The 12,687-nt window shown below is 40.7% G+C and overlaps 1 protein-coding gene across 1 annotated transcript; it reads left to right on the top strand.

The window, feature by feature from the left end:
• Positions 1-4,395: 4,395 nt before the first annotated feature.
• On the top strand, positions 4,396-12,089 carry ecm1b (extracellular matrix protein 1b). The gene is made up of 10 exons (XM_064353534.1): positions 4,396-4,766; positions 5,468-5,542; positions 5,752-5,826; positions 6,165-6,239; positions 6,337-6,599; positions 7,315-7,544; positions 7,927-8,185; positions 9,334-9,554; positions 9,861-9,948; positions 11,241-12,089. Exons 1-10 carry the CDS (start codon positions 4,694-4,696, stop codon positions 11,418-11,420), a joined length of 1,539 nt encoding a protein of 512 aa, XP_064209604.1. The 5' UTR covers positions 4,396-4,693; the 3' UTR covers positions 11,421-12,089.
• Positions 12,090-12,687: the final 598 nt, after the last annotated feature.

Raw genomic sequence — 12,687 nt, forward strand, 5'->3', positions numbered from 1 at the left:
GCACTGGCTAAGTCAATAAAGTTATGGCTGAGTCTTAAGCTAGAAGTGAGGCATGATTAGCTAGTGGAGATATGATGAAAGAGTGCGACATGAAAGTGTAGAAGAGCTCGATACAAGTGTTACACAAAAGTTATACTCGACTCCCTGCAGAGGAGTATAGTGGTAGTTAGTCAAGGTAGAGTCTGAGTGGTTCCACCACTGGGGAGGTAGGATGGAGAAGCTCTGCATTCGAGACAAGTGAAAACCATTCCCATGGAGGACAGGAAGTGCAAGTCACCCCGCTGGAGCAGAGCAGAGTGGTTGGGCTGGTGTGTGGTGCTGAATTATGTCCTGTATGTAGGAAGGGGCTGTCCTATTGGCTCCAGTGTAGGGCAGAGCAAGGACTTTGAACCTGACCCTGGCGGCGACCAGGCAGAGTGACCTCAGCGGGGGAGTGACGTGGAATAACTTTTGAATGTAGAGAATTCAGGCAGTCACATTCTGGTTGTAGTGACTATATGGCATAAGCTCATAGGTTTGCGAGTTGCAGTGATCTAGACATGAAATTACCATGGTGTGGATGAGTAGCTGGGTGGAGAAAGTGGTCAGGTATGGTCGAATCCTCCTGAAATTGAACAGGAGGAACCTGTAGGCCTGTGATTGCAGTTATTTGGTCGTTGTAGTCCAGCCGGTGATCCAGGGCCTCCCCCAGGCTCTTTGTGGGAGGGAGCCACTGTAGTACCATTGGCAGTGATGGCAAGCTCTTGTAGTGCAAGGACCCATTTGGGATGAAGTTGAGTTGTTCGTTCTTTTCAAGGTTGAGCTTCAGGTGATGCCTAGCCATCCAGGTTGGGATGTCAGCCATGAATTTTTATTGAATACCATCGAGCAACCCCCTTTAAAGCCAAGCGCAAACATTAGTGGCTTCAATCCATTAAATGAACAGACTGGACTGATGGTAGTTCTCCTCTCTGCATTGCCCATTTGATCAGGTAACATTTTCTCCAACGCTCAACTAACGCAAAGCCAGAAATGAATGAAGTAGGCTAATAGTTAATGATAACCAAGCAGCAAAGTTAGCGATACAGGCTAATTCATAAAGGGAAACATAGTTGAACAATATCAGCAACCTCAGCGCGTAGGCAGGAGCAGCTTGTAAAGGATCATAGCAAGTTTATAACATCATTCAGCTTATAAGGCATGCATATAATTATTAAATTGGCATATGGTACTATGGTATATAGGACATATGCATAGATATTCTAGAAATGGCATACATACCACTTTTTTCCAGAATGAACAAGTACAAACTTAGTTAAGCCAAACTAACCCTGCTTTCAGATCATTTCTCCAAGTTGGGAATATGCCACAACTCCGTCAATTCATGTTGCATGTACAATCCCAATTTCCCTAACATTCTAATGGAAAATTAAATTCATTTAGATATTTCTTGCTCTTTATCACCACATATTAAAATAATGGTCATGAGTCAAAACCAAAATATAAAAGGTTTCATGCAGTGGGTTCAATTTATACCAATACTGAATGTTATATGCTATGGAGTAACTTTTAAATGTTTTATATTAACTTTGCCTCATATTTCTTGTTTCTCTGTAACATTTTCCTCTAAAACAAAGTGAGAATAATATTGGTGGCTTACACCTCTTATTTATTCACAAAGGGTGCATGTGCATGAAGAAACGTTTCTCTCCTGTAGTCAACTTTGCAAACCGAAAACGAAACCTGAGTACACTGAAAAGACAGCTGCAGATGGCAAATGCACTGAGGCCAGATCAGCTTCGCATTAGCATTACTCCGCTTGCAGGAATTTTGGAAGAGTTTAGGGGAAATCTAGCAACTTTCCCATTAACAGGGTCAAACGATGCCAGGTTTGAAGTTGTGAGATTAGTAGGCGTTACATTTGTTTAAAAAAACAAAAAAACACTGAGACTCCAAGCTCCTCCTCTCCATTCTAATTACACTTTGGATCTTAGGCCCAAGTGGACTCAGCCCTAATTTTCTAGACAGTCATTTATGGTTTCCTGTGATGGTGAGTGACCTCATACCAATGCAACTGTCCCCTCATGTTGTTCCCTTTATATCCAGTCTCTTGGGTCTGTCATGTCCTCCAATGGGTTCTCATTTCCTCTTCTTGCCTCTGTCTGACGCACAGGTCTTACTGAGCAGGAATGAGGTCTCATGCTAGACGATCGTCTACTAAAGTTCAACCGGGCCCAAAACTGAAATGCTTTCATTCCCACCAAGTCCATAACATTGAAAGACCTCTCCCTCAGTCTTGATGTTAGAAGAGGGCACTATTCTGTTAAGGGTATATACTATTAAACCTAGTTAATCAGATTTCCTTCTCCTTCCATATAACAGCAAAGAGTCAGGTGTGCAGGCTCTATACAACAGTCAGACAATGTGCCCCTCGCTTACCACCTGGTCTACGCAGCTCTCAGTTCAAGTCCTGGTACTATTGCAATTGCTTTCTTGTCAGTCTTCTGCTTGTGCCATGAAACCCTTGCAGTTAATAGACAAGGCAGCCACATGACTTGCCAGCAATCTTCATGTCACACTGCTTCCTCCTCATGTGACTTCATTCACTGCCAGTGGCTGCTCTCATCAAGTTTAAAATATTAAATTACTAGCCAAGGGGGCAGAGAACGGAACAGCTTCACCCACACCTCCAGTCAATTTTTAAACCCTATACCCGAGCCAGATCTCCACAATCTCAGAGCGACTGGCTGTGTCCTCCCCAGGCCAGAAGTCACTCCTACCAGACACAATGCCTGTCTGTACTGGCCCCCTGAGTGATGGAATGAACTCATGATCCAGACAGCAGAACCGTTGTCCATCAAGAGACCAAACTCTTCAGACTACATCCTCCCCAAACACTCCTAACTTCAGTATTAGTTCAGGTTAAGATATTTTTTTATGATTTTAGCTTTGTCTTCTTATGACTTGTTATGGATGTAATCTTTATGAATGCAAGATAATATTTTGGTTCTTGCTTGGGATAGGTGATTTGTTAAATCGTGAATGTGAATGTTAATTGCATTGCTGCTTTTGTGATTCTACATGTAAACTCCTGGGTCAGTTTATGTTGTTGTCCAGGTTGACACTATTAGCCTACTCAAATAAATCGGATGAGCGCATTTACGCTCCTACAGTTATTTTAATATTTTAAGCAGCTAATCGGCAGTAGCCTAATCTTCATCTGGTTCCCAGCCGGGATGGGGCCCATACTTTAAGAAGTACAAATGTGTGTCACTTAGAAGACTTGTCCGGCTGTTCTAAATGGCTTTCAGTTCCCTGTCAGGAAATCACAATCACTCATGTAAAACTTTTCGTAGAAATTCTCAAAATAAAATGATTTAATGGGGGGAAACATCGGATACGTCACCACGCTAACTTCAGTAGAATTATTTTTCATTCAATTTGAGATTCTCGTGGGCGTTTTAAAGCCAGTTCTCGTAATTGTGTTGGCCAAGACAAACAGTGCTGACTCAGTGTTCCGTGCGATCGGTTCTGGCTACTGCTGAGAAACTCCAGCTTATTTATAAGCGTGGGCGGAACAGTCTGATCCTGACGGATTTTCATTCAGTCATGATCGTCTCTTGACCCTGACCTGCTTCACGGAAAAAAAACAAGATGTAGCCAAATTCATTGCTAAGAATTGTAGCAAACTAGCAATATTCCTTTTACGACCAATTTTTCCTTTAAATTGAACGTTAAATTGTGCCATGTTAAATTCTCTTCAACATCACCACATGACTATTTGCATTTGCAGAGTAGCGAATGAATGACATTTCATCTAGATATAGCCTATTATTTAGGCTGTCAACAATTTCGAGTTTCTCGGGTGTACTGATGTCGTTTCGGTATTAGATTATTTCCAAAATATTCCTTGACAGCGTGGCCACTCGATCGTCACCCGTCACATTTCCCATGATTCACACGTTTCTGCCTCGTGGGAACCCAGCCTTCCGTTTAGTGTAGCCTAAAATGTTTTGGAAATCCAGTTTCACATCATTAGTGAACGCACTTTCAGTTTAAACTGGCAAGACAGAAAGTAGATTGGCTGCATCTGAGAGTTGCCTGTGACCATCAGAGAAGATGTCCTATATGAATATATGCTACACGTGGTTAGGAAAGAAATAGTTACATTCTTGTAAACAAAATTTGGTGACTCATAAAAACCTAGATAAGGCTATACACGCTGTTGACCTGTGAAGTGGTTGCAATATAGTTATATGGAACGGATGCACGCCAGAATTGTTGTCAGATAACAGAGTTATATCGGATGACTCATTTGAGAAAACTGCCATTTTTTCCGGTCTCTTCTCCGGGCTTTTTTTTTCATAAAAGCTTCCAAATATTTTTTTTCACTAACCCATATCAGTCCCCACCCCCAGCCCCACCCCACCCTCAGAGTTTGCGCAACCACAGCACCTAGAAGCAGTAGGCTATTCGTTTACCTAGCTGTTTTACTGTCAATGCATTCTACTTGTGGGAGTTAAAACTGGTTCGCGTCGTTTCCTGCACTTCTACGCTCAAATATAAACGGGCATCCACGGTTGGAACAACGGAAGACAGAAAAAAGAAAGCGCACAAGGAGAAGACGTCGTTTTGTCTCCCTACAGCCTTACATATTTATCATAGACTACGAGTAGTCAATTAACGGCACGGACAAACAGACTGTGTCTTAACTATGGGATCTTTGGTCCTCAGAAGTTTGTTGGTAGTAGTCGCTGTTCTGGAATTTGGTTGCTCGGCATTGGAAGGTATTTATAATTGTGTATTTATAATACGTGATCCGGTTATTGTTCTTCGTTTATACACTACCTTTGTGTTCTTGTAGACATCTTTTATACAATGTCTTCTCTTCATGTTCTTTCCTCATTCTGTTCCCATGTTTATTTACCCTGCATGTCGGATTTGCTGTTGGTCGGTCACTACGTTCTGAATCCTGCGTAGTCATAGTCCTCCAGTGCATCGCCTTTCTTGTTAACAATAAGTTGAATTCGCAGTGATTTGCGCTACGTTCAGTCTATGGCATTGGATGAAGTCACATCATGCACTAACAACCGTTATGCCACAGGAGAAAATAACATGGGAATAAAAGCTAAAACAGTTTTTTGTTGTAGCACTGCTTTGTACACCCTTGAGATGCCACGCTTTTATCCACGGTTTGAATGTATCGTAACTACTGCGCAATTTATAATAGCTTACTGATGTTGTTATTGTCTGATCGTCTGTAAAAAAATAACCAGCTGAACCCGACATGACCCAGCGAGAGATGACATTTGTGAGGTAGCTGAACTGTTCTGTAGACTTTTAAATTAATGACGTTCATTTTGTTTCAGACACGTTTACGGTGCGTGCATGTGTGAGCCTGCTTGCATTCATACACGTCTGTACAATGTGCTTGTCTTGTTTACATATGTTCAGTACTGAAATTGACACTTATTTCCATTTCATTCAGGTACCAGTCAGCTTGACCCTGACATTACCCAGAGAGAGGTGACCTTTGACCTTGAAGATCTTTGGGAACACATAGGTTTGTCCACTGAATTAACTGTACATACAAGTGCTCTGTGTTTGTATATGTTCTGCCTCTTGCACAGCAATATATCATGTCATGTTTTGAAAGGCGTAGTATAGAAAACATTTCCTTAAACTAGTTTATTATGTTGATGGTTACTGCATCTCCCTCATACGTACCTGCACAAAGGTAACGCTGCAGTATGTTCTATAATATGTTTCCAGAACTCCCAGAAGCTGACCCTGATGTGACCCAAAGAGAAGTGACCATTGACCTTCCCAAAATTTTGAGAGAAAGAGGTGGGGTCCTGGACAGGCATCAGATGGCTAAATCACAGTATCGATCTGCTCTTTTCCTAAGGCTTTTGCAACACAAACCATAAGTCATTCCCATAGAAAAATCGTATTTGTTAAGTTAAGTTGGGTGATTAGTTCCTCAGAATCGTCAGGTTGCTGACATGGCATCTGACTCTTTATGCCAAAAAGCATTCATGTTGTATTGTATGTTGATATGAAAAATAACTACACTGCCTCAACTGGATCATGAACAGTTTGCATTTAATCATACATGCTTGTGTACGTAATGTTATAACCCAGGGAGTGAGACTTTTCTCAGTGTTGTATGTGGTCGCATTCAGGCTCCAGGAGGGGGGAACCAGATATGACACAAAGGATGGTGGATCCTGTTCTCGATGGTCATTTTGAGGAAATAGGTAGGCTTGTCTCTACACTTGACTTTTTGCACACAGATTGGTTTTTTTCTTCTTTTGAATAAAACTGTTGATTTTTGTCCATGTCACCCCTTTTCAGATCGCCCAATGTTATTCCCTCGCTCCTTCGAACCCAAACTGCCATTTCCTCCTGCCCGCCCTTACTTGCACAACTTTCCTGCCATCTGTCACCATGGTGAGGGTCGCCATAAATACTCACGAAGCTCCTTCCCCCAGGATCGTTTCACACACCTGCAAAGACAGGGAGATGCCATCGGCAATGTTGAGTCCTTGTACAGTTTCTGTTGCGAGAAGAATGGGACGCTGGGCTCAGAGCTTTCCCTCTGCTGTGCTCAACAGGCGGTGAGTCACCGTGTCCTTTTCTGCTTCATCTGTTGCACCTCAAGAGTGTTCGCAGTGCTATTATTCTAGGGTGGCACACGCCACACTTGTAAAGAACCGTAAGGTGAAATTCAAACTGCGACATTTGCAATTAAACAAAAAAAAAGTTTACCTTATGGAAAAATAGCACAGAAAAACACATATTTTTAATGTGGCCCAGGGTAGCATTACTGGCATTGGATATGTGATCTAAAATGCCATGTTAATTTTTCATTTTCTCCTGTATTACAAACGGGCAGGACTACCATTTTTTCGTAATCATAAAATGTATTATGGTGTTTGCCTGTACTTACGGCATGAGAGGAATAATAGGGCTTTGCTTTCTGTTTTCCCGTTTAGACTAATCTAAACGCATGTAGACAAAGCAAGGTATTGTCCTGTCATGTTTTCCCCTTCAGCTCATTCTGCAGATATGGTGTTATTTTCTTGAAGGCTCTTACCCACCTTTTTTTTGTGGAAGTCTTGTTTAACACTCATATGCATACACATGCACATACTTTTTTTTGTTTGAAGTAATACAGTGGAACTTTCAATCTGTGATCTGTGCTTCACAATGAACAGTGAATGTATGTGAATATCAGAAGGTATGGGTGTTCTTCAAGTGTGTTTGTCACAGGAACCATCTTCATGTATTACCATTTAAAGACTGCTTTTTTTTTTTTTTTTTTTTTTACAGTGGGAGCATGCTCTCAACAATTTCTGTGATGAAGAATTCTCCATCAAGACCAACCATTACCACTGTTGCAGGAAGCGGAGTGTAGCCCGGTGGAGCTGTTTTGAGAAGGGCGCTCCCAACAAATCTTACCAGCCTACCAACAGATTTTACCAGCCTACCAGCAAGGGTTCAGTGGCCCCAAAGTCACCTTCAGAGTCAGAGTTTAACTGGAACCCCGACAACTGTCAGCGGTATGTACATATAAGAGGGCGGAGAAGGGATTGAGAAAGGAAAACGAGGGGCAGTTAAGGTGGGAGTAGAAAAGGGAGGATGAACATGGATTAGAGAAGCAGGATAAGAACAATTAGGTGAGTTTGAAGAAGAGTTGGGACACGAAGAAGATGAAGATGAAAGGAAAGGGAAAGGATGAGAGAGAGCAAGTGGAATTTGTATTTTTCTGTTCGGTGAGAAGGAAGCCGACTGCAAATTAAGGTTGAGTAGATGATGAAGGTTAAAGCGAGCTGATGTTGGGAGAACCTATTCTGACTCTGGCTGTACATTTCGGGCATTCCAAAGCCGGTCTTAGCTGTTTCAGAATGCATTCTTCACCACAGACGTTTTCTTTGTCTCCAGGACAGACTTGGAGCCCAGGGAGTTTCGTGAAGATCCAAAAGTTCCAGACATCCGCTTCCCACCTGGTAGGCCCACTTCTTCCAACATAAGAATGATCTGCGATCTCCACAAGATCCGCCCCCGATACGACCTCAAATGTCTGCCAAGTGACAGATATGGCTGGCTTGCACGTCAGTCAAAGGCCATCAACAGGTTGGAGAAGGGCATAAAGCAGTGCTGTAAGGGGCAGGATGAGGTGCTGGCCTGTGCTGATGGAAAGGTAAGGGAAAGCCGTTTGAGCTCTGAAAGAGATATGTGGTATATTTCTTCACCACTTGTTTTTCTTGCCTTCTATCTGTTTAGTCATGTGAAGGTGTGCACAGCTATGCTAGCCCAAACACGATAGACAAATCTTACTTTATTGTTCTTATTTGCTGGGACATGCTGCTATTTGCACCAGATTTGGAAAACAGTTGCATTTGCGTATGAAAGGAATAGATTTTCTAAAAGGTTTGTAGACGACCAAATTTAAAGACTTCAGAAATATCTTCTGTTAAGTCATTCTGGTGAATGTATATAAACACTTACACCTCACTTGTACTTGAATATTAATATTTGATTATTGAATAGCTACGCGTGGTGATGTTACCAATGTGGTTAGGAAATCAACATGTAAAACGAGAAAGGGAGTGGTTCAGTGTTTTACTCACTAGTGGAGGCTGGGCACCATACCCAAGACTTTTTAAAACCAGAACCAGAACCATCTACTATGTTCCAGAGTTGGCAGTAGTAAGCTCGTATTGGCTTCATCACATTTAAGGAAAAGGTGTGTTTAAGTTGGCCAGGATTCCAGGTAACTGCTCTGTGAATTCCTGCCAATGACGCACCTGCAGTGCATCATCAGCTCCTCCTTCAATTGGCATTAACTCTCCTGTAGTGCTGCGTGGCCTGCTGTGTGGAATATAGGCCCTGGCTTATGGGCGAGCCTATCGGAGCAGTGCATGAATTTCAGCTGCACTGCTCTTCTGCATGGGTGTGGGTGGTATAGCATTTGGATTCTGAAATGCAAGTAAAAATTGGGCGAAGGGAATTGCTAATGAAGTGATATTCAGAAAAGAGTGTATTGGCTTACTGAAATTGCTTTTCAGTGACACTTCTAGTGTTATGGCATGGTAAATCTTGTAAAATATATCCTCTTGTTGGCATACTTTCGATTTCAGATATGGTATCAATTATTACAGCTGGCTGAGAAGTGATGTGCCGTGCCACACATTCGTAATAGAAAAATGATTTAACCATCAAATGTCACAGAAATATACTGTGTTGACCAGAGTCGCAGCCCCATCATATTGAATGCACTGTCATCAGGTCTTGATGCATTTCGTATTCACCTGAGCCTTGGATCTTCTGTTTCCTGTGGTCTCTCAGTGGCAGGCGGAGATGGACAGGTACTGTAAGGAGGAGCGGTCTGTCAAAAGCAGTGTCTTCTCCTGCTGTGATATGCCCAAGGGACAAGACCGTTACAGCTGTATTTCGGAAAGCGCACCCGACTCAACATACACATATGAAATACTCCAAAGACCGATCGACTCTGTTTTTTTCGTCAAACTCGACCTGGTCTGTGACACACACAAGCTGCTCGCAAAGAAGTAAGATTTTATTTTTCGAATTGCCTATAAAAGGTACATGAGAGGCAATCAGTCTTGCTAGTATGACATGAATGTTTTTGTGAGAATTTGAATAAAATTGAATAAGACTGAATACACTTTTATCATCTCATTCCAAGGTTGTTTTACTTCTTTACATGGTCTTCTTTGCATATATTTTATTGAGATTTAGTAAACGTTAAATTTGACTCTTTGAACAAAAAAAAAACACAAAGGTATTTTTTTACAGAAGAAAATGCAAATGGCTCAATTAAGTGGTGGACTTGATGCTCTTATCTCTTCCCACAGATTTCCTGTGCCATTTCCCGTTAAAGGTTTAGTAAGTCAGTGCTGTCACCTACCTGCAGCTCAGAGAACAGCATGTGTGCAAGGAGAGGTGGGTATGATCTAATCCAGCGGTTCTCAAACTTGGTCCTGGGGACCCATGTTTAAGATGGTTTTTGTTACAACCGTTACAACCAATCTCTTGCTCAGTTCAGGTTGTTGAACACACAAGTTTACGTTCTTTAATCATTTTCCCCTTAAACTTATTAACAAAATGTAGGTTTGGCTTATTTGCTTTGTCTTTGAATTCTTAATTTTTTAATAAATGGTTTGTTTTAATGGCTAGGTGCCCACACTCTCACCAATTATATTATTAGCCTATGGACCTCAAATATGATCAGTTATTTTTTTTAAACCGTTTTATGTAATCATTTACAATACAGCGCAATCAATAAGCACAAGGTGAATACTTTTATTCTTCATGGTGTGCATATTTCTATTTCTGACAACATGTGGCTTAAGGGGGTAAATAATCCCTCAAAATATGAAAAGCATTCTAATCCGTAAAAATGAACCTGCTTCATAAAATTTTGGGATTGCAGTTGTGGTTCAAATATAAACCAGCATAGGCAGGAGTTCCCAGGACCGAGTCTGAGAACCACTGGTCTAATCTGCATTCATTTAGCAGATGCTCTAATCCAGAGTGATTTATGATGTATGAGAACGTTCATCTATGTAATATGAACAATAGTGTCACACATTACTAACAATATTTCCAGACCAGCAGGTACAGATGCAACATCAATAAAGCACTAAGCAAAGTTATGTGGGCTAAGTAACCAAGAATAATGCAAAAATACAAATTCTGTACAAAGTACATACGTTGCATCCATCCAACTACTGGTGTATTCAACAATTCTGAACATCAGTTCATTCTAGCACACTGTTACAGTCAGTCCTGAGTGGACTTTACAGGGATAGACCATAGATTGTGTGGGATCACAATTAAGCCTGGTATCTTTCCAATGTCTTGTCTGTTTTGAAGGGCACATTATTGCTATTTAATAGCTAATCTGTAAAATAAGAAAACATGCTCTATACACTATAGTTAGAGAATTAAACTTTCTTAAAACAAAGGGAAGTATGGATAGAAAGACTCTGGATTATGTCTCTTTGTGAACTGAAGTTACGGCAAAGGAATAGCAGTACTTTATAGCAGTGTTTAAGAATCCTTTGCGTACCAGCAAAGATGCTGTTGTGACATAGATGTTTTATCATTTACTAGGGGTCTAAAGGTTAACCACCAGCTGTATAAATGAGTCCCCAAATATTTGACAGAAAGTCGTTTGAGACTATATAGTACATGTGAAAAACAATTGCTCCACCTTGCCTCTTTTCATATAGCTGGATGACCTGATGGAGAGAATGTGTACAGAAAAAGAACCCCTGCCTCCAACCGTTTCCCCCGACTGCTGCTTGCAGACTTCCCCTCCTGTAGCCAACTGTCTCTTCAAGTTACTGGAAGATGCCCTCATCAAAGCAAAACGTTATTCTCGAATCAAGAGGAAGTGCCCCCTGGTCTAGCTTCTGATTAATTTTCCTTGACTTTCACAGAAGTGCTTTTTTCTGCTGATGATCATCGATGTATTCAGATGAAATTTGGGTGAAATTGGAATAAAAATGTCTCTGCAGGTTCAAATAATCAATTATGCGCTTGTAAAATATTTTCTTTTGATATAATTAGAACATGGGCACATTGATATTTGTATTTCTGTCACTACTAATATGATACCTGTTACGCTGTATTCTGGACTCAAGGAGAAGTGCCCCCTGGTATAGCTTTAAATATATTGTATTTGATATTTGTATTTGTCACCACTAAAATGATACTTGTTATATTTGAATTTATTTGCCATGTTTGTAAGGTACATTTTCTCTGCACCATTTTCAGCACTGCTAGCTGGGATGACCAGTAGTTCAAATACGTGTATATGCATTTGTACATATGCATTTCATATGTAACAAGGGATGTTCTCCTTATTTTTTGTATGATTTACACCTCCAAAACAACCTATGCTTCCACTATTTTGAATGTAGTTTATAGATACATTTATTGGAAATGTATTTAGTGTTTCAGAACAAAACACATAAGTGTATTTTTGCACATCTCTGACTCCCAGAACTTAATTTTCACTGTCTACAATCTTGTACTCGAATAAACATTAAAATAAATGTAGATATTTTCAACATAAACTATTTTCTATTTTAACTTGAGTGATGGTTTTCAAACATATGGCAAAGGAGGGTGTCTTTCCCCATTATGTTATTATTGCTTATAAACATGAGTGTATGCATTATGCAGAATTATGAAAGTGCAGTCTGTGGTGCTGTCTATTTAAAAGTTTGCGTCTGGACTGTTGTGTGCTTCTGTGCTGATACAACTCATTCTGCTGACCCAAACTGTGAACTGAATTTGTGCTGAGAGTTTTTCCATCAATGCACAAGAATGGGGTGATGTCAGCAATGCCAATTATTACTAAGGATTTCAGTTTAAGATCACAGCATGCTTTTAATTTTGGGCTGTCAGTCAGTACCTTGTTCAAAATGGGTGGACAAGTCAGGTGGCATACTTAAACATGTCAGGCCACATGTCATGCAGAAATGCACGTGTCCTACAATTGGTTTCTTAAGCTTGTCACACGGTTTGTTTTACATTATGGCTATGTTCAATACTTTTGCACACTATCATTTAATTTTGACTGATTGAAATTTATATTGTGGCTGTGGGCTTATTCAGAACACTAATCAATAATAATGTCATACATCAGTCAGGTTAATCATAATTGTTAAT

Source organism: Anguilla rostrata, chromosome 1, assembly GCF_018555375.3.
Source record: "Anguilla rostrata isolate EN2019 chromosome 1, ASM1855537v3, whole genome shotgun sequence".
In the NCBI taxonomy this organism is placed as follows: Eukaryota; Metazoa; Chordata; class Actinopteri; order Anguilliformes; family Anguillidae; genus Anguilla; species Anguilla rostrata.

What these genes read in the sequence shown, in the direction of transcription:
- ecm1b (XM_064353534.1), top strand. Translation starts at nt 4,694, where the DNA reads ATGGGATCTTTGGTCCTCAGAAGTTTGTTGGTAGTAGTCGCTGTTCTG. An exon ending in AGATCTTTGGGAACACATAG is followed by an intron (nt 5,543 to 5,751) that starts GTTTGTCCACTG and finishes ATATGTTTCCAG; the next exon opens with AACTCCCAGAAGCTGACCCT. An exon ending in AACCCCGACAACTGTCAGCG is followed by an intron (nt 7,545 to 7,926) that starts GTATGTACATAT and finishes CTTTGTCTCCAG; the next exon opens with GACAGACTTGGAGCCCAGGG.